This window comes from Megalopta genalis, chromosome 9, assembly GCF_051020955.1.
Source record: "Megalopta genalis isolate 19385.01 chromosome 9, iyMegGena1_principal, whole genome shotgun sequence".
In the NCBI taxonomy this organism is placed as follows: Eukaryota; Metazoa; Arthropoda; class Insecta; order Hymenoptera; family Halictidae; genus Megalopta; species Megalopta genalis.
Genome location: NC_135021.1, coordinates 10,438,408 through 10,462,169, shown reverse-complemented (window position 1 = coordinate 10,462,169; position 23,762 = coordinate 10,438,408). Strand labels below are relative to the sequence as shown.

The 23,762-nt window shown below is 35.7% G+C and overlaps 4 protein-coding genes and 1 long non-coding RNA gene across 10 annotated transcripts; 2 read left to right on the top strand and 3 right to left on the bottom strand.

Moving 5' to 3' along the window:
• Positions 1–3,989: 3,989 nt before the first annotated feature.
• On the bottom strand, positions 3,990–7,984 carry CysRS (cysteine--tRNA ligase, cytoplasmic). Of its 4 annotated transcripts, none has more exons than XM_033466433.2 (10): positions 7,753–7,982; positions 7,319–7,514; positions 6,877–7,219; positions 6,661–6,801; positions 6,395–6,605; positions 5,850–6,319; positions 5,631–5,775; positions 5,348–5,556; positions 4,905–5,276; positions 3,990–4,387 (listed from the first exon to the last, which is right to left on the bottom strand). In XM_033466433.2, exons 2-10 carry the CDS (start codon positions 7,495–7,497, stop codon positions 4,250–4,252), a joined length of 2,208 nt encoding a protein of 735 aa, XP_033322324.2. In that variant the 5' UTR covers positions 7,498–7,514; positions 7,753–7,982; the 3' UTR covers positions 3,990–4,249. The 4 variants fall into 4 exon arrangements, with proteins under 4 accessions (XP_033322324.2, XP_033322154.2, XP_033322238.2 ...); XM_033466263.2 differs by having other exon boundaries at positions 7,763–7,982; XM_033466347.2 differs by having other exon boundaries at positions 7,643–7,770.
• A 322-nt stretch (positions 7,985–8,306) lies between these two features.
• On the top strand, positions 8,307–10,595 carry LOC117218248 (uncharacterized). Its single transcript, XM_033466558.2, has 6 exons — positions 8,307–8,763; positions 8,845–9,064; positions 9,153–9,326; positions 9,401–9,671; positions 9,743–10,012; positions 10,089–10,595. Exons 2-6 carry the CDS (start codon positions 8,865–8,867, stop codon positions 10,302–10,304), a joined length of 1,131 nt encoding a protein of 376 aa, XP_033322449.1. The 5' UTR covers positions 8,307–8,763; positions 8,845–8,864; the 3' UTR covers positions 10,305–10,595.
• Positions 10,596–10,742: 147 nt separating this feature from the next.
• LOC117218331 (zinc finger matrin-type protein 2-like) lies at positions 10,743–18,348 on the top strand. Of its 3 annotated transcripts, none has more exons than XM_076524660.1 (5): positions 10,743–11,174; positions 11,577–11,871; positions 11,954–12,099; positions 12,181–12,320; positions 16,940–18,348. In XM_076524660.1, the coding sequence occupies exons 1-5, from the start codon at positions 11,166–11,168 to the stop codon at positions 17,001–17,003; spliced, it is 654 nt and encodes a 217-aa protein (XP_076380775.1). In that variant the 5' UTR covers positions 10,743–11,165; the 3' UTR covers positions 17,004–18,348. The 3 variants fall into 3 exon arrangements, with proteins under 3 accessions (XP_076380775.1, XP_076380776.1, XP_076380774.1); XM_076524661.1 differs by lacking the exon at positions 16,940–18,348 and adding an exon at positions 16,603–16,774; XM_076524659.1 differs by lacking the exon at positions 16,940–18,348 and adding an exon at positions 15,307–15,429.
• On the bottom strand, positions 13,677–14,378 carry LOC117228313 (uncharacterized). The gene is made up of 2 exons (XR_004492285.2): positions 14,177–14,378; positions 13,677–13,978 (listed from the first exon to the last, which is right to left on the bottom strand). It is a non-coding gene; the product is annotated as an uncharacterized LOC117228313 (long non-coding RNA).
• Positions 14,559–18,441, bottom strand: LOC143260046 (uncharacterized). The gene is made up of 4 exons (XM_076524662.1): positions 18,350–18,441; positions 16,465–16,672; positions 15,140–15,213; positions 14,559–15,057 (listed from the first exon to the last, which is right to left on the bottom strand). Exons 1-4 carry the CDS (start codon positions 18,356–18,358, stop codon positions 14,989–14,991), a joined length of 360 nt encoding a protein of 119 aa, XP_076380777.1. The 5' UTR covers positions 18,359–18,441; the 3' UTR covers positions 14,559–14,988.
• Positions 18,442–23,762: the final 5,321 nt, after the last annotated feature.

Sequence of the window (23,762 nt, the reverse complement as noted above, 5' to 3'; positions counted from 1 at the left end):
ATCGTTTTTGTAACGAGGACAGATCGCAATAAAACAAACACTGATGTTTTAAAAATAGCCAATTTATTATTAATAACAAAAATCCAGGCCGCTCGCGTGTACTTTGTAACAAAATGATGCAGTTTCAAAACCGCTGGGGTTAATATGACCCCGTATGGTTCGCGGAAGGTTAAATAAAAACTGCAGCACAACTTCGATGGTAAAATTGACTGTCATTCAAACACGTTTCACACGTGAACAGTTTAATACACGGTGATTCATAAGCAACACGACTTATTTGTATGAGTAAATATAGTAGCTATATAGTAAGATTTTAATCTTGATGTTTTATTTTAATTACTATAATATAATAAAAGCTTGATCTAGCACCGTAACTAAGTGTCTGTTCTATTATCCGACCATCCAAGTTCCTCTGACAAATTCGTACAATCGAGGTTCCACGGTATTCGAGCTCGGCCACCTAATTTTCGATTCCCCAATTTTCGACTTCAGTCTTCGAGTTTTACTGATCCAGACCGCCGTGCAACACTCCCTCTCTTCTCCGTCATTTTGACCGTTGCCTGGAGAGAATCTAGTGAATCGACAGCACTTGCAACGAACCCGGAAAGTCCGTTGCCACCTAACGTACTCGCTCCGCTCTTAGAATCCGGGGTGTCGGCTGTTCTAATTTTCCGCCGACGAATGCGCCTCGTTTCCCGGGAGCACCCGGATGCATCGTGTCGCCTTTCCGTCGTTTCGATTCTCAAATTGTTCCTCTTTCTTTTTCTTTTTTTGTTCCAGTGTTCTCTTTATCGCAGCAGCGGAGGACGAGATCGGGAGAAAAAAAAACGGAAAGAAAAGAAACACGGCCGATCAACGTCGCCGTGGCCCGCGGAAACGGAGACGGAGAGAACAACGTGCGAACGCGGAAAAAACGGTGGAAAGCCAGTGAAGGCGACGAAGAAAAGGCGACGATATACACTTATATGCAACGGCAGGTAACACGAGTAAAAAGCGGCGCTCGTTAAATTACTACAGTTACGGGACTCCGGGCTCGGATAAAGGGAAATCGGCGAAACGAAGCCGAAGACCGATCCGAACCAGAGAGAAAGACAGGGGGTGGCTTTATATGCATACGAGAACATTCAGTTGTCAATCAAAAGTCGAGACCTTTCGACAACGGGGCGAGGAAATCGGACTTTTTCCGAAAAAATTTACGTATTCATTCACGCGAGGCCACGAGTGCGGAAACACGGGGTGGCGAACGTAAAAAACAGAACAGAGAGAGAGCGAGAAAGAGAGAGGGCAACAGGCAAGAGAAAGAGAATCGAAGCGCGAAAAGTCTGTTTGCTTTTTCACCTCTCTTGACTTCATATTTGAGAGCATATTTTTTGCGCCAACCGTCACGCATTGTTAACGTCAACTTACGAGCTTTTTTCCACCGTGTGTCGTTAACGCCGTAAAAGGAGAACCGTGAAAGCCGGCAGTCGATCAATGAACAAATCGAGTGTCGAGTGATCGTAACGACATCATGCGATGATTATTAATTCAGCGCGCGGAGGCGAGGATCGTTCAATCGAAAGTTCAATAGTTCGAAACATTTTCGACGGGCGCGGTTAGTCTGCGGTGGTCCCGGATGCTTTTGCTTCGGATATATTCGGTTAGGGCGATAATGATTGCAATGTCGAAGCTTTTCCGATGAATATACATCGTGTGAACAACGACAATTCTCAGTTCAATCTTTCTGGAAACGTTTTCACATCGTCGAACACGTTGAAAAATTGACCGACCTTTCCTTTCGAACATTTAGAAGATTCGAACATCTCTAGAGACTTTGAACAATATTTTTACGTCTGAACCTACCCAGGATTTAACCTTTTGAGCTCTGAATACTCCTGGCCGAAACGGTTCGTAAGGACGGAGCACGGCTATCGCTGACCATCGCTGGCGGCGGAATACTTTTTTGCCACACTGAAGTGACTATTCAAGGCGCAAACAGTGATAAATTATAGTGATTCTTTTGCAGAAGGTTAAATAATTAATCTCCTGATTCAATGTCTGATGATAGTGATTCACTATATTCTATTTCACTGTCGTCCCTTGTGAAATATTCCTCAAGATTTGACATTTTGTAGGGTGTCATGAATAAAAAAAAAAAATCGAACAAGTTATATTCCGCACTATCGTTGTTGACGCGAGCGAGACCGTGAGATTCTTACATTCACAAGACGATACTACTGACTGAGTCGTTTTGAGTGCTTTGAGTCGCGAGAAGGCGACAGTGCAGGTAATTATTTTGAAATCTAATTGATTAGAGAGTGGGACATAAAATCGGATTTCCGTTTCGGCAAATTGCTAACGAGTGCCCCTGTATTAATTTTACACGAAAATAACTGCATATTGATTGAAAAAATCGACAAACGCATATATGCGCCCTTAATCCAGGCCGATGACTTAGAGAAAACACATAAATGCGGCCTTAGGCTACACCGATAACTTTCGCCAAACGCATATATGCGTCCATAGAGCTCTAAGGGTTAAAGAGCGAAGTCTTCCCTTTGCAACGACCTCTTAAAATTTGATGTACGATTGTTTTCCGTTGTTTTATCGTACTTCGAATGAGAAATGTTTGCTGTATCGAGGAACAAATCTACATTACAGAAGGGTTGATCTAGATCCGTCAGTTACAATATATTAGAAATATATTATTTCTACTATTCAGAATAATTAGAAAAATATGGATTAACTTATTTGTATCTGTGAGCGCAGTGTTTGAAAGTATGTAGTGCAGAAAAAGACACTTTCAATCCGCACGCACCATCTGGATAAAATATTCGTCGTCGTAATGATTATAATTCATTATACGTATGTATCCATTAATTTACTATCAACGGTGTTTATCTTACACTGTGCAACAGTAAATATAAATTTTCTGTCTCTTCCAGGAGATGATTAACGTTTAAATCTCCGAATCAGCATTGCAGTGTAGTAGATGATAAAGGCAAAGGGTTAATTTACAAAATAAAATTACAGAAATTCTGAGAACAGTCCAGGCGGGTTAAAAACATTCACACACAAGCTGACTCGTGTTCAGTCTGTAGACTCGTTTGGTCTTTCTAAAATGAACTACTGAAAGGTGTGGCGTTAATGAACACTGTCATTTCGACCAGTAAGGGTTGATGGAACGGTTTTGAAAATAGCGAAAGGGGTGGTAAAATCGCTCCCTCGTTTCGTTTCTGTCCGGAAACAAGGAGCCGGAAGTCGAGGGGGTGTTTTACCTAAATATTTCGTCACGGTTTTCGGGGATGGAGAGAGACGTTATCGGCCGGCATGTTTTCCGCAGTTGGGAAAGCGGCGCGTGATATACACGCCTCGAGTTTTCAGTTCCCTGAATGCGGGATGAATATCGGCCCGCCTCGCAACAAGTCGGGCATTATATCGCTTTTACATTTATAAAGCTGTCACTGTCGGCTCGCGCGTCATTGTGAAAGGGGTATTATGCTTTAATAATGGACAGCATCGCGCGTCAGACTCATCCGGTGAGCATGGGAAACGCGCCAAGTTCATTTTGTTTTAGCGACGTGGAACGACGTCGCGATTGAAAATCGTAATTTTATAGTAAACTAGACCCTCGTCCCTATATCTCGAAAACTCATAGAAACGCGGGACATGACGTTTTGGAAATAGAAATTAACCTTATCGGGGTATGCAAAATTGTTAAAGGATATTATGCAATTGGACGTTGCTAATTGTGATGAAATTTAGCACATGTGTCGAGCATCAAAAATTTTGCAGCGGACGCATAATGCTTCTAATAATAAATTAGCTAAATATAATAATTTATTAAACTGAGATACTCGTTATTACAAACACTATACATACATATATGCTTACACTAAAAATAAACTAACGATCTATCATCGTAATACAAGTATGATAGAATCAACAACTAAAAATGAATACTTATAAATGTATCTTATATTAATTATTACTCAATGATGAAACGGACATTCGATAATCTATTAAATATTTATTGTTTTCTTATTGTTCGTGTTGGTACAATAGCACCATAAACATTATACATATTGTAAGTACAGTAGCTGTGTTCTATTTTCACACACGAGTCTAGAAAAGTATAAACTTACTATATTAAGTATCGCACAAGAGAAGCACAAAGATATGGACATCATCAACTTGAAGATTGTAATAAATTAATTAAGTGAGAAATGAGTATGCTTCGCGTATGAAAATAGTATTTGCGACATTAATGCTAAGCAAGGGAGAGAATATTTGAAATGGAAGAGAGGTATTCATTATATCGCTTTTCCTGTGCTTGTTGCAGTTTCTGCAACTTTTTTAATTGTCCCTTGCTGATCTCTTTACCATCATTATCGTGCGTTGGTAAACCCTGAAGAGAAATGAATAACCACTTGCAAATACATTTCAATCGCAGATTCCAATATCTAAAGTCTATTTTTTAATGCATATTACTGAAGTTATACTTGTTTGTATCATTTAAGATAAAACTCAATGCCAGTGTTATACATGAGTAAGCAAAGTTACTCAGGACCAGGGGTCCCAGACGACTGAGACCGCTTTACGATTTTCTTCCAGGAAAGTAGGAGTGGGAAAATTACCTATCACAAATCGAATTGGATGATACCAATGGATTCCATTGGCAATCCATTGGAACCGTTCAATCCCATTTGCGAGATCTCCTCTCCACCAATTGGAGCAGATTCCAAACAGAATCCCTGACACCATTAGACACACTAGACACCAATGAACATTCTGACCTGGAGTGGAAATTCCAAGAACGGTCAGGCGCCTGGGATCCTTGCTCAGGGCGTTGACCGTAATCATATCTGAAAGTCATTAGGCGCATCTACTAGGAAATAATGAAAATAATTAAAATTAAAACTTACGTTGTTGTCGAATTGAGAGTATTTATCTTTCTCGAGCTTGAACATCTCAGTAGGAGGAATTTTCTTTTGTGCCTCCTTTGCTGCAGCGGCTGCAGCAGCTTCAGCTTTCCTTCTCTCCTTCTCCTGTGCTTTCTCAAGCTCGAGCTTCTTTTTGCACTCTTTTTCTCTCAAAAGCTCTTCCTTGTTCATCAACTTAACACAAGCTATCTCATTACAGTCTTCCAAACGCACCCCAATATTTGGTAAAATGTCATCTCGCAGCTTATCACATTCTATAAGAATACTATTAGCTTGAAGCTTCTTCGCTTCGTTTCGTACTTTCTCCCGGAAATTCGCTAGAACCTCGAGATACGGCATCGCGACCTCTTCAACCTGGAATCAATGGTATTTGTAAATAAACAGTACATGTTACTGATAGAGAGAAAGTGATATGAAATTCTTACATTTAAATTTGCACACTTATCGTCTACTGGGAAGCCGATGCTATCGTGTGATGTTGATATTGCACCAAATATAGTAAACATTTTCGTTATGTAAACTGCAACGTCTCTAAGTAACAGCGTGTTCGGTTGCTTGACTTGATTCAAGTAAATATTGCAATGCGTGACAATATCTCTAATCGCGTCTAATGCAGTTCTTGTATCAATATTATCTGTTGAAGAATCATTCTCTTTGTAACTATTATTAAAAAAAATTTGTTAGAAATCTTTTAATTACTAAACTCACCACATAGTGCATTATGTACAGAGTTTTTAGCGTTACTGAACTTCGTGTTTAATTCTATTTCAGAACTAGTCCATTTATTGAACGTGTTAATATTTGTTTCTGAGCCCAAAGATCTGATTTTACATTTTACAGTTAAAAAGAATTCCTGTAATAACAATGTATATTATAAATTTAATGAATGAAATGATCAATATTATATTTATTGAGACCTAGACTCACATTTAAAAACTTTTCATATTGTAATGCCATGTTCATTGTATTGTCACTGTAGTCTAATGTATCTTTCCAAGAATGCAAGAGAAATGCGAATCTTAATTGTCTTGCTGTATTTTTCTTCAACGCATCTTGTATTGTAATAAAATTTTTCAAAGACTTGGACATTTTGCAGCCAGCTATAGTTAAATGACCGGAATGAAGGAAATATTTAACCCAATTGGAATGATCGTAATACGCTTCCGCTTGAGCTATTTCATTGTCATGATGTGGGAATTTTAAATCCACTCCTCCAGTGTGGATGTCTAAATGTTTTCCACAAATAATAGATGCCATCACCGAGCACTCTATGTGCCAGCCTGGCCGTCCTTTACCCCATGGACTATCCCACCATGGTTCTCCTTCTTTGGAAAGTTTCCAAAGTGCAAAATCTGTTGGTGACCTCTTCTCAGATGGTTCAGAAGTAGTTAAGTCTCCTATTTGATACGATTCTTAATTAAGATCAACCTAAATAAAGCAAATTTCTATTAATCATTGCAATTTAATATTACCTTCTCCTTCTTGCAAGCTTGAAGTGTCACCATATGCTTCGGGAACTAGTTTGGCATAGTAATGTTGTTCTTGCTTATCAAAAGTAGCCACATCAAAGTACACAGAACCATTGCTTTCGTAAGCAAGCCCATTCTCTATGATCTTTTCAATAAAGGCTATAATTTCAGGAACATATTCACTTACCCTTGTTAAAACATTTGGCCTTAACACCTAAAAACAGTTCTCATGAATCCACAATCAAGTTCACTACAACATTCTGTCCTACATTCAAGGCATCCATATCTTTATGGAATTCTGACTCCCAGTGCTGAGAAAGTTTCATGAATATCGAATGCTCTGTAACTGTAGCCCCCTTCTTTTTATCTAACCAGTCTGCCAGGGGATCTCGTGCTTCTTTTAAGAGTAACTATATCCAGAAAAGATACAATCTTACTAAATATTTATCGCAGAATATGATTAGATTAAAGACTGTTTTAACTACTTCCTGAAATTCCTGAATTTTGCTCTCATCCTTAAGTTTCACTGCATTTTCAAGATTTTCTATGGCTTGCACTACATTGGACAACATTTTTTGCAGCATAGTTTTCTTGTCAGGGTCAGTAGTGACCTTAACTGTATCTTCAAACATCTGCATTATACTTTTACCATTTTCTAAAATTTCATCAAGAGTATGATACTCTTTTATATATTCTTCATACAAATAATTTTGTCTAGCTCTCTTGATAATCTTGTCATCTATATCTGTGATGTTCATTACATATAAAATATCATATCCAAAGTAATCGGATAGAATACGCCTCAATATATCAAAAGATATATAAGTCCTATTAATGGAAAGATCATGTTATAATATATTATAAAATAAGTGAATTTAGGAAAAACATAACATGCTTTAATGATTACACGAGTATGTTGACAATTACCTTGCATGTCCCATATGCGAGGCATCATATACAGTTGGTCCACAGCTGTACCATAGTACACGATTCCCATACTGAGGAACAAATACTTCTTTCTCCCTAGTGAAACTATTATATAATTTCAAAACTGAATGATTCTTCATTTGTGGTACCGTCCAAGCCGGCTGCGTTCTCTTAGCCATTTTTCAATCTTCTAAATCTGGAAATACGATAAATAAAATTAGTAATGTAACGAACTTTCTGACACACAATCATATCTCTGAATTTAACTATTATAGAATAAATCTACCCCTTTTCAAATACTTGAATGAAGAATATGTGTAATACCTAAAAGATCTTCGAACAATGAATACTGTACTTCGAAACAAAAGATTAAAGGGAATTGTAGAAGAAATTGTCAAACAAAAAGGGTCACGTGGCCGGATACCGACACTAACCGTCACTTACTGTTTTGCGAGCTTCTAATTTTGTATTTCCGCACACAGAGATTTAAAGTTGAACACTTTAAAAGTTGAAATCTGAACACTTTGTAATAATATTAATACAACTACCAATGCACTTTCATCGCTGGTACCTTAAACAATCAAGATATGTATAACGTTATAAAATTTGTAATTTGCATCATCAGTTGATCTAATCTATATACACATCAAACACAATTGGGAAACCCCACTTTGACAAGCAGATAAACTACGTTACTACCGCTAGAAAACACCAGGTGGCGCTTCGATCACGGAATTGGAAAGGATCAGCTGAATTACAGAAAAAACTCAATTAAAGAAGAAAATGAATCACAGTGGTTGAGAATTTGTTTGCTCAGAAACATCTGAATATTTTTTATAATGTTATCTGAAATTTTTATTAATGTATTTTAGCAAGTAATTAGCCAATCATGGCGAACAGATACTCCTTCTAGTACTCTCAATCGTCACGAAGGATCCTCTGAATTGTGCGATGCTATAGAGTATATACTCCTTAGATGTATATTATGATTTTTTTCATTATTCCAACTTGTATAGCGTACGATAGCAGAGCTGTTATGAAACTATTTAATTTGCTCATCATGCAGATAATATCCCTTTGCTCAATTTTAGCAGTAACGATAGAGAGAACGATCGAATTCTTCGTAAAAGGATAAACTTCGTAAAAGGCATAACTTTAGCACCAGTTTCGAATAGTATTATGAGATATATGTGACGTATACGTATTGATTTCTTCCAGAAGCACAGCTTTTTAGGAAAATAAATATTATAGGATTATTTCGCAAGGAAATTGCAAACAGAACTGCACATAATTACGATGCGATTATTCATACGAAACCACAGTTGTATGAACCTCAAGAATAATTAAGCGCGATAAATAATGTAATTCTTACTTGATACATTTTTTACTTAATATATGTATTTTCTACTCTCTTCTCAACTCTACTACTTCTTGATATTACAAAGGTATAGTACTATTAAACGTTCTACCCTATTTGTGTGTGATGGTATAATTATAATCAATTAATTTTTTATTAATGAATACAGACTAAGCATTAAGAATCAACATGGTTGAAGAAGTTCCGACAAGGCTTACTTCCTTGAATCCAAATATGCCTGTAGTTCTAGCTTTTGGCAATCCTCTGCTGGATGTATGTCTACATTTGAAAGACAAGGAATTTCTGAACAAATATGGTCTTGCAGAAGATGGAGAAGTTGAACTACCTTATAAGAAAATTGAACAAATGTTGTTGCATTTACCACCCGGGTTAGCACATATATTTATTCATGAATATCATAATTTTATATTCGAATAGTAAAAAAGAGAAATCCTAATAATGCTGTATTCTACTTAGATCGGAAATAAGGACAAGTGCTGGAGGATCAGCACAGAACTCAATGCGAATTCTACAATGGCTTTTCAATAATACCTTGAAGTCCGAAAGCAGTATATATTGTGGAGGACTTGGTAAAGATTCCAGAGGTACAATATTGTATACCTCAGTCCAATCTGCAGGTGTGGATGCAAGGTTCGCAGATATTAAATATATCTTCTGTTTCTTTTTTCCTAGCATACTTATTAATATTTATTCCATATGTTTAGATACGCATTTCATTCATATCTACCTACTGGCCTATGTATAGCATTGATATGCGAATCATCTCGAAGTCTAGTTGCAAATATAGGTGCTGCAGGTGTCTACTCACTAGATGATTTAAAAAAAACCAACTTAAAATTTGATACAATAAAAATAATTTATATAGAAGGATTTTTTATAACACACAGTTTTCCTGTTGCTAAGGAACTGGTGAAAGTAGTAGAAGAGAATAATATAATTCTAGCTATTAATCTTAGCGGAGTGTATATATTCAAGGTACACGGAAATTTAACCATCTTCAATTAATTATATGTCAAAGACCATAATGTTATGATAATTTAATGCAGGATCACCAAGCAGCAATTTGTCAGATGGTTGGGCATGCTAACATTGTGTTTGGCAATGCAAGAGAAATGGAGGCTTTGGCTCAGTCACTGAACATTACATACGAAAGTGTGACTGACATACCATTCTTATTGAATAGTATGAAAAGAATTACAGTCAATGCATCAAGTACAACCAACGACGACTGGTTACATCATGGTAGAATATTTGTTATGAGTCAAGGTGGTTCTGCACCGGCAATAACAGTGTGGGGAAAAGGGCAGTCTGTTCAGGTAAAATAAAAATCGTTATGTTAAGAAATGATAACCGATATACTTATTAAATAAAAATGTATTATATTTTTCTCAGGTACAACCTATTAAACCAAAGGCTCCTATTGTAGATACAACGGGCGCAGGAGATGCTCTGGTTACCGGCTTCTTAGCAGGCGTTTTAGCACAATGGAAACCACAACATTGCTTAGAATATGGCTGTAAAGTAGCCTCTTTTATAGTAACGATACATGGGGTAACATTACCACCTACAGTGCCAACAGATTTATTACTCTATAACGTAAACACGTGACGAATTTTTAAACTAATTTTTAATCAGAGTTTTAGAGAAGGAATCATTGTGATAAAGAGATATATAGTTTATATGTGTCTGTATCTATTTGTATTTCTCTATGTCGTGAACGTGTAAGCTCAATTATGTGATTGTTACAGAGACAGATTTTTATTTTATGGTATGTGTTATATAAATGTTAGATCTGATATTCGCGAATAGTAATTATTGCATTTTCGTGACGACGGTAATAATATATGTATATTTATGATCATTGTTTGGTACCTGTAAATAGACAGAAAAATTAAGAAAGCTCTAAAATTTTTTTTTAGCTGATAGAATATTTTAAGGTTGCACTAGAAACCATAAGCTACGAATATAACTTACTGGTTTTCGAAAATTTCAATAATTGTATAAATGATCGTTGTATCGTAAATACGTTGGAATCTGTGGTCGAGAATTCTACTGGACAAAAAGTACAAGTCGAATATCGCGCCGAGTGTTTCAGACAGAGCTCCAGGTAAACGGATGCATGAATAGAGCGAGATCGAGTATAGAATAATGGATAGAGTAAGTCGCAAGCGTGGTAAAGTGAGACAAGCTACATTTAGTCGTCAGAGTGACATATTTCACTAGGGATTCTGTTGATGTTGTGTTGTCTTGCTTACTCGTTACTTCCACTCTTTGTCTAAAACTGTGAGGGCAGCACTGTTTGGCTGTGAAGCGTCAACCAATCAGAGGAGAAGCAGTTTCTCTACCTGGTCAGGGTGCCCCTGCACAAGTGAGGCTTGGTATGGTGAATAGAGAAGAACTGTGCTGTACTGTACTGTATTTCTCTGTTGTGGATAAAAGGTTTAATTGAAACTTTAATAATTTGCAGCAATGTCTATGGTAAGTGATCAATAATTTATATTTCTATAGATTTGTTGATTAAATCTTGTATGATATATCTACCGTTAAAGTAAATTCCTTGTTAATATTGAAAATATAAACTGTAATTTTTACTAACCTAGTTGTCCTAGCAAAATAAGAAAAACAGATTTGTTATGATATGAAATTCTAGAAACATAATCAACAATAGCCAATAATAATTTTAATACACTGTAGTGATATAAATCAAATTCCGTAAAAGGATTATAAATTAGTTGCTTTGATTTATAAGTTATTCGTGATAATCATTATGCGTATTAAATAATTCTTTGAAAATAATTGGTTAATGTTATTCAAATGTATGTAAATATTATAATCGATTTATGTGTAAATACTCTGAGGTTTCTGTTATATACTTTTCAGCGACCTGACGATCACAGGCGAAAATGGAACAGGGAAGAGTACGAAAGGATAGCTCTTCAGCGTCTCCAGGATGAGATCGCTGAAGAGGAGTTGGGAATTCCAAAACAACCAGCTGTGAAAAGAGAATTGTTGAAACAGAGAGATTACAAAGTTGATCTTGAGTCTAAATTAGGAAAAAGTGTTGTTATTAACAAGAATACACCATCTTCTCAAACTGGAGGGTATTATTGCAATGTATGCGATTGTGTTGTGAAGGACTCAATTAATTTCTTGGACCACATCAATGGAACAAAACGTAATACATTACATTCATCTCCCATTTATCACTATTTATAATACAATATAGCAATATTACTAATAATTTGATATCCTTTTAGATCAACGTAATTTGGGCATGTCAATGAAAATAGAACGTTCTACATTAGATCAAGTTAAAGCCCGTTTTGCAATGAATAAAAAGAAGTTAGAAGAAAAGAAGAAGGATTATGATTTAGAACAAAGAGTGAAAGAGTTGAAAGAAGAAGTTTGTTTTCTTTTTATCATGATTCTATAAATGTATTGTTAAAAGTACATATTTTAATAGCATCATTTCTCATGGTCACAGGAAGAGAAGATCAAGGAATATAGGAAAGAAAAGAGGAAAGACAAAAAGAGAAAAATCGATGAAGTTAATGATGATAATCATGGGCCTTCAGACGAAATGGCGGCAATAATGGGCTTCTCAGACTTCGGCTCTAAGAAAAGGTGACAATGAAGAATTGCTGGATTATTTATGACAAATAAATGCCTTCTCTAAAGAGAGAAGACAGTGGTGCCACTTCATCGTTACGTACAAACTGTTGAGTTTATAAATTAACATTAAACAGTACAAAGTCAGGGATCAACCAGACTGATCTTAGCGTTACAAAAGTTTACTTTTGATTTTGATATGTATGTTTGTAGTGAATTCCACCACATTTACCTAACTACCAGTTTGTATAACTTAATGTTTTGTACACACGATATAGCAATAAATCTATTGAACGTAACTAGAAAGTGTTTTTTGGTCCTTTAAATAACCCTACGGGGACGACATCTTTGCACTGTTCGACCTCTTGAGCTGCTCCCAATGGCTGCACGGACCGCCGAGCAGCCACTTCATACACCGCGATATATGTATATTTTTGTTATTGATCCTGCCTTTATAAATCGTATGTTTTAGCGTCCCTTCATGGTCTAACATCAGCATCTTCTGTAAGTCATGTGTATTTAGAAATTGATATTTCTTATTTTACTGCTGTGAATCACTAGTAGACTTTCGATCAACATTGCGCGGAATCGGAAATGATCAATAAGTTTCCATTCGATCATATAACTGTGGAGGATATTTGGTTTGATTTTTTGTTTTCCCTTCTGTAAAATTATTGTGATATATTGATAGCATTGTCACAGTCTTCCTATCTTGCCGTTTCAATATAACAATCGGAACAATATGCTGTGAAAATACTTCCCCGTTTTGTAATTTTTCATCTTTCATCTACTGTGGCACATCGTTTCGATTTATTCGAATAGTCCCTACGAAATCTGTGCCATTTGTTTTCAGTATCTTGGACAAATGTAGAGAATAATTGAAATTATCCGTCCAAATAGCATATCATTGATGTAGGGGTGGTTCAGCAAAGTGCAACACAGTAGAAGTAGTTTTGTTCATATTTGACATAATTAGAGACGACAAACTCGATGGAAAATTAGTGTCAGTATAAACTAAAAATTTCCGCAAGAACCTACTACCCGCTTCGCACAACTCAAATGTTTTTATGTCAAATTTTGATGCCTTGAGGGGAATACACACATATGAATACTGCTTGAAAGATAATTTTCCCTTTCTATAAAGTCTGGGATTCATCTATCGAAATGTTTCGATCACGATCATAAAGTGTCTGAAATTTCTTATTCGGGTGTTGAATAATTGGAAATATCTTGAATAATTTTGGTGGTCCTTGACAATTCGCTTCTTCATGATTGTTTGTAAAATGTAAAAATTTGCAAATAAGTAAAAGTCAGTCTCTGGTCATTATTTTCAGAAATATGGGCGTGTGTATGACATCTTTGGTAGAGAAATATGCTTTCATGGTGGATTTATTATTTAGCATCGCCATCAATAAATCAAATGCTAGCATCATAACATTCCATCTATCGATACAAGTGTCCATTGTCTTAGTGGTGATCTTAGTGGAAGTATTTTATTACATAAATTTTGCTCGGCGTACCTATTTGTCTCATCCATTATAATTTTTACAAACTGCGCATCAAAAAATAATTTCAATATTGCTATTGGATCTGTTATATTTTTCGCATCGTTGCGAAGGTCGCTTTTTTTAGAGAAAATTTCCCATTCTGCATTGTGTGTGTCTATCCACGTCCTACCAATAAAAAGAAAAAAACCGTTGCCTGTTTATGTACGATCCTGCTTCATCATTTTCAATAAACTGCAATTCACTAATCGTGTCCAAAGATAGCCTTGTATCGACAATTTCTTCGCTTAGAGTTATGCATATTATCACTAATATTAACAGTACTATCACTTATATTTTCTAAGAAATTTCTCTTAGACGAAATACCTTTATTGGTTGATGCCAGAGTGCTAGAATTGGACTGCATCTCGTGAAAAAAATTCGAAAGACTTGATCTCTGCATTTTATAAACATTTCTACGAAATTCGGACATCATTGAGACACGCTAAAAGGTACGATTTATACAGACGGGATCGAAACAAAAGTAACGCGGTGTAACAAGTAGCAGCTCGGCGGTCCGTACACCGCATAGACGTCAGCCACTAGGAACTGCTGAAGAATCCGTACAGTACACATATGCCGTCGTAGAAGAGTTAATTAAAGGAAAAGAAAAAGCACTTTATAGTAACGTTAAAATATATTTATTGCTATATCTTGTACAGAAATGTGTATATTAGGAAAATGGTGGAATTCAGTGAAGACAATCGAAAAAATATATAGATTATATAATATACATATCGTACACACATACAGTACGGTAAGCTATTGAAACGTTAAGGTCAGTGCGGTTGATCCCTGACCTTGAATTGTCCAATGTTAATTTACAAACTCAACAGTTTGCACGAAATGATGAAGTGTCACCACTATCTTTCCTCATACATACATATACATTATTAAATTATATACATATATACATAATTAATCATCATCATTATATGTAGAAATAATTGTGATCTTTATATGCAGACTAGTCACAGCATAATATATATATCATCATCATCAGCATATATATATATACACATACATAATATATATCGCGAAAATACAAGTAAACAATTTTTATCCTGACTAGTCTGCATATGAAGATCACAGTAATTTGTTAAACTGTGTTTTCAATGTTTTCCCAACCAATCAGTGACCTATAGACGAAGTCTTTTTGGGTCCCTTTTTCCGTCAGTTCTTTCATCTTCATTATTGCTCTTTTCGTTCTGTGGACAGCGAGAAATGATGCTATTAAAAATCCTACTTTCAACAATATGTTTATAGAATCTTAATAAAAAGGTAACAAACCTCATCCCCCAAGTTTTCAGATATTTGCTTCAAGTTAAGGTCATCTTCTTCAAACTTCTTTGCATTCATATTTTCTGGAAATGTAGGACGTTCATTTTCTTTAAATGCGTCTAAATTGGATCGATGTAACAGGATATCAAAATATGAGCAATGTTACTATATTGCAGGCGTGTGCGGGATCCCGATGTTACGGGATCGGGACGAGACGAAGAAATTCGAGCGAACATTCGGGGATCCTTTGTATAATAAGGATCAGAATCCTTTGTATAATAAACATTCCTGTCTGCCTATTTTCTTGTATTTAGGATTATTGTCCTGATAAAACTTAAAACTGTACGCGTACACCCATATTTATAGCACTAGTAATTAAATTTAAAAAAAACTGTCCAAATATGTCATTTTGTCCATAATACCATCGATAAAAACTAGTTCACCTATACCTACGGACGAGATATAACCCCACGCTATTACACTCCTACCACGGTGTTTCACTGTTGGACTTAAATTTGAAACGTTTAATTCTGTATTTGCTTTACGCCACACCATTTTTTGACTGTCGGATCCGTAAAGATTAAATTTGCTTTCAACCGAAAATATTATTATACATCATTCCACCACCAGTTGTCTTTGTAAAAATATTCTTTTGCAAATTTAAGACCGACAGTGTGAAACACGGTAGTAGAAGTGTAATATAATGTAGGGTTATATCTGGTCCGTAGGTATAGGTGAACTAGTTTTTGTCGATGGTATTATGGACAAAATGAAGTATTTGGCAATTTTTATTTTAATTTAATTTATAGTTGACAACTGAATCCAGAACAGATCTCGTTCGAATTTCTTCGTCCCGTTCCGAACTTCGGGATCCCGAGACTCATTCGGGTATATTGTATTATAAATAGTAGTAAATGGAAAGAGAATGTAATGTATTATGTTTCATTCCAATGATCTGATCGTTAGCTTTTTAGGTACGACCGAATTCTGCGCAAGGCTATTTCTCTGGACGGCAGAGTCTGATACTGTATATTCTATCTGTATATTGTTAAGACTGTTATAAATCCATGCGAAGACAAAAGAAGTGTAATGTGACAAAACAATGCATATGAAGATGATTATTTAATTCAAACGGAGAGCGAGTGAGCCACTATAGTGGCGCGTCGTTCAGAAAGATTATATCTGCGAAAGCCGCTATAATGGCGTGTCGTTCTGAAAGATATACGCGGAAGCTACTACACATAGTGGCGCGTCGTGCCTAAAATGTTAATTGATTCCTTCACATCAATTCTTCACATCATTCCTTCAATCACAGATATTGCAGTAATAATCACCAGTTTCAGAAGATGGTGTATTCTTTTTAATATCTTCGCTCTCCACCAATTCGGATCTTAATTCGTCACGAATTCTATATTTCAGCCACTTCTTTCTCACGGCTTGTAGTTTCTGTAGCTCCTTTTCTCTTTTCATAGTAGCGTCTTCTAATTGGAGAAGTCTTTCATGTTCTTGCCGCCGCCATTTGCGTCTAGGAGTCTCTGGTTCCTGAAAAGTATATAACAAAAACCTCATGAGTATTTACACATAAATCGATTATAATATTTACATATATTTGAATAAAATTAATCAATTATTTTCAAGCAATTATTTAATGCGCATAATTATTATCACGAATAACTAATAAATCAAAGCAAACAATTTATAATCCTTTTACAGAATTTGATTAATATCACTACAATGTATTAAGATTATTATTGGTTATTGTGGATTATATGCGTTAACTTTATATCATAACAAATCTGTTTCTCTTAGGCCCAACGCACATCGACGTGCCAGACTCGGTCGTGCTCCAAAGCCGAATTATTCTTCCATTTGATTTACATTGTAGTGTTCACACTACGCGTGCCAGGTCGCCCGGCACCGCCAAACGTGTTCACACTTGCTGGCAGGCCCGGGGCCAGGCTTGCTTCGTCCGTAAACAAAACAAAGCAAGACGGTACTACGGATCTGATACAATGTGGACAGAGCGCGCAATCTTTCATTTTAGCGTTGCAGGCAATAAACTCGGGAAAGCATTTCTATTTAACATGTAGGCTAAATCTATGAAGGCTAAATGGTGGCTCGACTCCTGGAAATCATCTTTGGGTCATAATTCAATAAAATGTTAAATTCTGAAGAAAATAACGGCTTTTCGGAGTAACTGCATATTACGGATGGATTAGTATTGTTTGACGAACAGATAGGGTCGAAAGGGACTTTCCCGATTCTTTACGGCTTTGAACGCGGAACATTATGTATACTCAGTTATTCGTTTAAAAAATACATTTTCAATTGTGCAATGAAATATAAATTTTAATGTAAGATACATTTACACAAAGGAGTAAAATGGAAAATCGACTATCAACACGTACGGTACCACACAAAATTGAGTGGACATTCTTCAAAACGCAGTACATATCTCTTTCAAAACTTGGACTAAAAAACTAGAATTTTTTTAAAAATGATAGTGGGTTTTTAATTGATAGATCTTTAATTGTTTAGAGCTCGTTTTAAAATCAATCGATTTCGATGAAATTTTCAGTACGGATATAAGAACTACAAAACGCATTTGTAGGGTCAGATAAAAAAGTTAAAAAGCAGAAGGTTTTTACTTTTTGTTGTCATTTCAAGTAATAGCAGTGTTTAAAAAAAGCATTACAGTCATTCTCCAGTAGACTAGTTCTACTGTTATTTAGAAAAATTCTACTCCTTTAGTGAGCTTTAAAAAAATACTGCGTTTTGAAGAGTGTCCACTCAATTTTGCCGGTTATTTTTATATAAAAAAGAGGTCATTTTTATCTTTATATAATTAAACGGCGCATGTTATTTTCTTGTTAATTTATAAATCAGACAATCATTTCGATACGGAGGATGTATAAACTACAAAAATAAAAATCTCATTTGAATCAGATAAAGCTCACGATTGCATTGAAAAGAGTCCCTTCAAAAAATAGTGAAAAATAAAGGAGTTATTTGACTAATGAACGACTAATGTGAATATGTACTCTCAATCGAGCACGGCTGCTGGCACGTAGATGTGCATCGGCTCTTATTTTGCTAGGGCAACTAGTAAAAATGACAGCTTATATTTTCAATAATAACAAGGAATTTACTTTAACAGTTGATGTATCATACAAGACTTAATAAAAAAAATTGTAGAAATATAAATTAATGATCACTTACTAGAGACATTACTTCAAATTATTAAAACTTTGGATCACGAATGTTATCACAACAGAAATATAGTACAGAACAGCACAGACGTTCACTGTTCACCATACGCAACAAGACTAAACCCACGTGGAGAGTAACCGGGTTTAAATACCGGAGCAGGTAGCGAAGCTCCTCTGATTGGTTGACGCTTCGCAGCAAAATAGTGCCGCCCCCACAGTTTTACGCAAAGAGAGGGAGTGGCGAATGAGCAAGATAGCACGTCAACAGAACCTCTAGCGATTTAGGGGTGTTTTCGAATTAGCGATCTCACTCTATTCGTGCATCCGTTTACCTGCCGCTCTGTCTGAAACACTCGGCGCGATATTCGACTTGTACTTTTTGCCCTGTAGAATTCTTGACCACTGATTGCAGCGTATTGACGAAAAACAACGATCATTTACATAATTATTGAAATTTTCGGAAAGCCGTAAGTTATATTTGTAGCTTATTGTTTCTAGTTTATGAGTTTAAAATTGCATGCCACTATATTTCGGTAACTCTCCTCTATCTTTTAACATCGATTAGAACTTTCTAGCGTTTGCACTTTTCATGTAATACCTCATTTTTGTCGAAAATTCGAAAAGTTCGTTTTTTTTCACAAACTGAGTGTGATGGAGCAATTCGGTTTTCGGATTCTGGTTCGGGGAGAGAAGCTCTACAAGAATTTCATAGTGGCTATAGGAAATCAGAAGAAAGATTTGATTCTGTCGGACAGTGTTATCGGAACAAACTTTTCGGTCCATTTATTTGGACATTTTACCACTATTAGAATCAGAAAGTGCTACATTCGAATTTTGGGCGGCTACATTTACAGTTGTGGACAAAATTGAGTGGACAGGCAGTGAAAATGGTTATAAATAAAATTTAGTCGAACTAGTATTACATACATACACACAAGTTTTGTATATTACATATCCTTATGGTACATTGATCATTTTGTGCAAAACTCAAGTTAATGTTTATAGTTTTGTACACAGAAATCGTACTTAACGGTAAAGTTAGCAAATTCCTCAGGGACAAAAATGAGTGGACATCTAACAAAGCGCAAGATTAATATTTAGTATGCCCCTCCGTTTGCTTGAATTACCGCTTCTAAACGTCATGGAAAACTGTTTATTAGGTTTTCAACATAATCCTTGCTAATTGCTTCAAATGCTGACTGTAAACTTTGTAAACAGTTGATCTTGTTATTCCGTTTGTCCAATGGTACCTTCGAGTCCAATTCGCTCCATAAGTCTTCTATTAAATTTAAATCTGGACTCTGTGTGTTGGCCATTCAAGTAGGTTAATGTGAGAATTCTTGAAAAATTTTTTGGTTTTCTTTGCTGTATGTTTCGGATCATCATCCTGAACCAAAACAAAATCTTCGGCAAGTCCTATTTTTACGACAGCTTCTTCTAAATTTTCACTCATTATATCGACGTACTTGTCGGCATTCATTATTCCATCGATTGGGACTAAAGTGCCAACACCATACCATCAACGACCCACCGCCAAATGTAATCGTTGGCGTTATAAACGGCTTCTTATATGCTTCATTCTTCTTCCTCAACACTTTCTTCGTCTTCTTTAACTGCCGCAACTCAAATTTACTTTCGTCAGTCCACACTACATTTTTCCAGAATGACAGTGGCATGTTAACATATTTTTTTGCGAAAGTTAAACGTCTCTTCGCATTAGCTTGATCAATACGTGGCTTACGTCTAGCTTTGCAGCATTTTAATCCAGCCTCGTGTAATCTCCGCCTTCTCGTTTTTGATGACACATTTAATTCTAAGGTTTCTTGAATATTACGCGATGCAATGCTTGGACTTTGACGACATTGTCGAATATAATTTGACGATCTTCTCTTACAGTGGTACAGCGTTTCCGACCGCGACCTCTTAAATTTTCCACTGTATTGTGTGATAAATATTTTTTATAAATTTTTTCTACTGCACTCTTTGATACACCGTATTTTTCTGTTATCACACGATAACTTAATCTTTTGGAACAGTCCGAAGCGATCAAATGTCGAATTTGATACGAAATTTCTTTTCTTCGACACATTCTGTCAATTGTTCTGCTTTGTGCAAAGTCTATACTTCAATTAAATACGTGTGCAGATGTTTTGTTTACGTTTGCAAGTATTACGCATGGCGAATAGCTATATCCTATATTTGTTTATGTTTCTCGCCGGAATAAGTCGACTGTCCACTCATTTTTGTCCTTGAGAAATGTGCTAACTTTGCCGTTAAGTACGATTTCTGTGTACAAAACTATAAACATTAACTTGAGTTTTGCACAAAATATTCTATGTACCATAAGGATATGTGTAATATACAAAACTTGTGTGTATAGTAATAATACTAGTTCGACTAAATTTTATTTATAACCATTTCCACTGTCTGTCCACTCAATTTTGTCCGCAACTGTATATGAAAAGATTGAAGCCCAGTTCAATTGGCATACAGTGATCGAAATAATTTTCTTCATGGAGTAAACATGCGTTTAATATGCAATTTTTCATTTTGTATGTCATGAAATAACGGTACCGGAGCAGGGTATTGGTGGTTCCTAAATCAGCAATAAAAGGATCGACGATACCTGCGATAATTAGTTTCGACGGATCCTTGGTAATTGCTAAGCTTTTACAACCATGGGCTCTAGTAGGCCCGCCCTGACGACAAGCTATTTACAACCTCCAGCGTTTCATAGCCTCCTCCAGTTAATAATGACGGTCCCTTTTAAGAAATGAGAATATCGATGCGCGAATAAAATACAATTTTCTATGTAAGCCATTTCCTTATATCCTTAACTTCGTTGACGATTGCGGATCAAAATTTCTACTAGACGTTTTGGAATCTTTTCATATTATTGTTTTTTAATCTTTTTTGCTGGTAAATTGTTCCAATCATCATTAATCCTTAACTCTAATTCGCTAAATCTCTGAGTTTGAAAATTTTTTGTAGGTAATTATACTAAATTTAATATGTATGTTGTCCTTCTAAGAGAATATGAATGCAATTTTCATCTTTGTTCTCCAAATTTGTTAACCTAAAAGTCGTATCAAATTGTGAAATTATTCGTTGCTGTCGAAAATCTTTCTTGTAGAGTAGAACATTGATTCCTGGCCGCCGCGATTGACCGGTACTGGGATGGTAGAATTAGCAAAATTTTATAGATTAGCTAAAATATATCTTACAGGTTTTTGGAAAATTTTAATAATCGTAGAAATGGACGTTGTTTCAAGACGATCGCAAATACGCACAGATTGAGAACCAGGTGCGAAAAGAGTGAGAGTACGAGATGATTCACGTATCAATGCTATACATTGGCCAGTAGCTAGTTATAGATAAAATGCGTATCTAAACATATGGAATAAATATTAATAAGTATGCCAGGAAAAAAGAAACATAAGGTATATTTAATATCTGCTAACCTTGCATCCTCACCTGCGGATTGGACTAAGGTATACAATATTGTAACTCTAGAATCTTCTACCAAGTCCTCCAAAATACATGTATACTGTATTTGGACTTGAAAGTATTATTGAAAAACCATTGTAAAATTCGTAAGTACTGTGCTGATCCTCCAGCACTCGTCCCTAATTCCGATCTGAGTAGAATACAGCATTATTAGGGATTCTCCGTTTTACTATTTGAATACAAAATTACGATAGATAGTTCAACTTCTCCATCATCTCCAAGACCATGTTTGTTCAGAAATTTATATTTCTCTTTTTACTGCTATGAGTCATTAGTAGACTTTTGATTAACATTGCGCGGAATCGCAACTTTTACAATCAACAATCAACTTTTATAATTAGATTATTTCTTCTACATATAATTTACTACTGTTGTATTCAACAGGCGATGAAATAATTTTTGTTACCATTTCTGCAATCGTTTCGTTCCAATCGCATAGCCATGCAGCATTTGATCTTCCAAATCAACACCGCACACCAGCTGATTGAAGTCCAGAACAATGTTTAGTTTGATTTTTTGTTTTCCCTTCTGTAAAATTATTGTGATATATTGATAGCATTGTCACAGTCTTCCTATCTTGCCGTTTCAATATAACAATCGGAACATTATGCTGTGAAAATACTTCCCCGTTTTGTAATTTTTCATCTTTCATCCACTGTGGCACATCGTTTCGATTTATTCGAATAGTCCCTACAAAATCTGTGCCATTTGTTTTCAGTATCGTAGACAAATGTAGAGAATAATTGAAATTATCCGTCCAAATAGCATATCATTGATGTAGGGGTGGTTCAGCAAAGTGCAACACAGTAGAAGTAGTTTTGTTCATATTTGACATAATTAGAGACGACAAACTCGATGGAAAATTAGTGTCAGTATGAACTAAAAATTTCCGCAAGAACCTACTACCCGCTTCGCACAACTCAAATGTTTTTATATCAAATTTTGATGCCTTGAGGGGAATACACACATATGAATACTGCTTGAAAGACAATTTTCCCTTTCTATAAAGTCTGGGATTCATCTATCGAAATGTTTCGATCACGATCATAAAGTGTTTGAAATTTCTTATTCGGGTGTTGAATAATTGGAAATATCTTGAATAATTTTGGTGGTCCTTGACAATTCGCTTCTTCATGATTGTTTGTAAAATGTAAAAATTTGCAAATAAGTAAAAGTCAGTCTCTGGTCATTATTTTCAGAAATATGGGCGTGTGTATGACATCTTTGGTAGAGAAATATGCTTTCATGGTGGATTTATTATTTAGCATCGCCATCAATAAATCAAATGCTAGCATCATAACATTCCATCTATCGATACAAGTGTCCATTGTCTTAGTGGTGATCTTAGTGGAAGTATTTTATTACATAAATTTTGCTCGGCGTACCTATTTGTCTCATCCATAATAATTTTTACAAACTGCGCATCAAAAAATAATTTGAATATTGCTATTGGATCTGTTATATTTTCCGCATCGTTGCGAAGATCGCTTCTTTTAGAGAAAATTTCCCGTTCTGCATTGTGTGTATCCACGTCCTACCAATAAAAAGAAAAATACCGTTGCCTGTTTATGTACGATTCTGCTTCATCATTTTCACTAAACTGCAATTCACTAATCGTGTCCAAAGATAGCCTTGTATCGACAATTTCTCCGCTAGAGTTATGCTTACTATCACTAATATTAACAGTACTATTACTTATATTTTCTAAGAAATTTCTCTTCGACGAAAAATCTTTACTGGTTGATGCCAGAGCGGCGAATGTTAGAATTGGACTGCATCTCATGAAAAAAATTCAAAAGACTTGATCTCTGCATTTTATAAACATTTCTACGAAATTCGGACATCATTGAGACACGCTGAAAGGTACGATTTATACAGACGGGATCGAAAAAAAATGTACCGCGGTGTAACAAGTA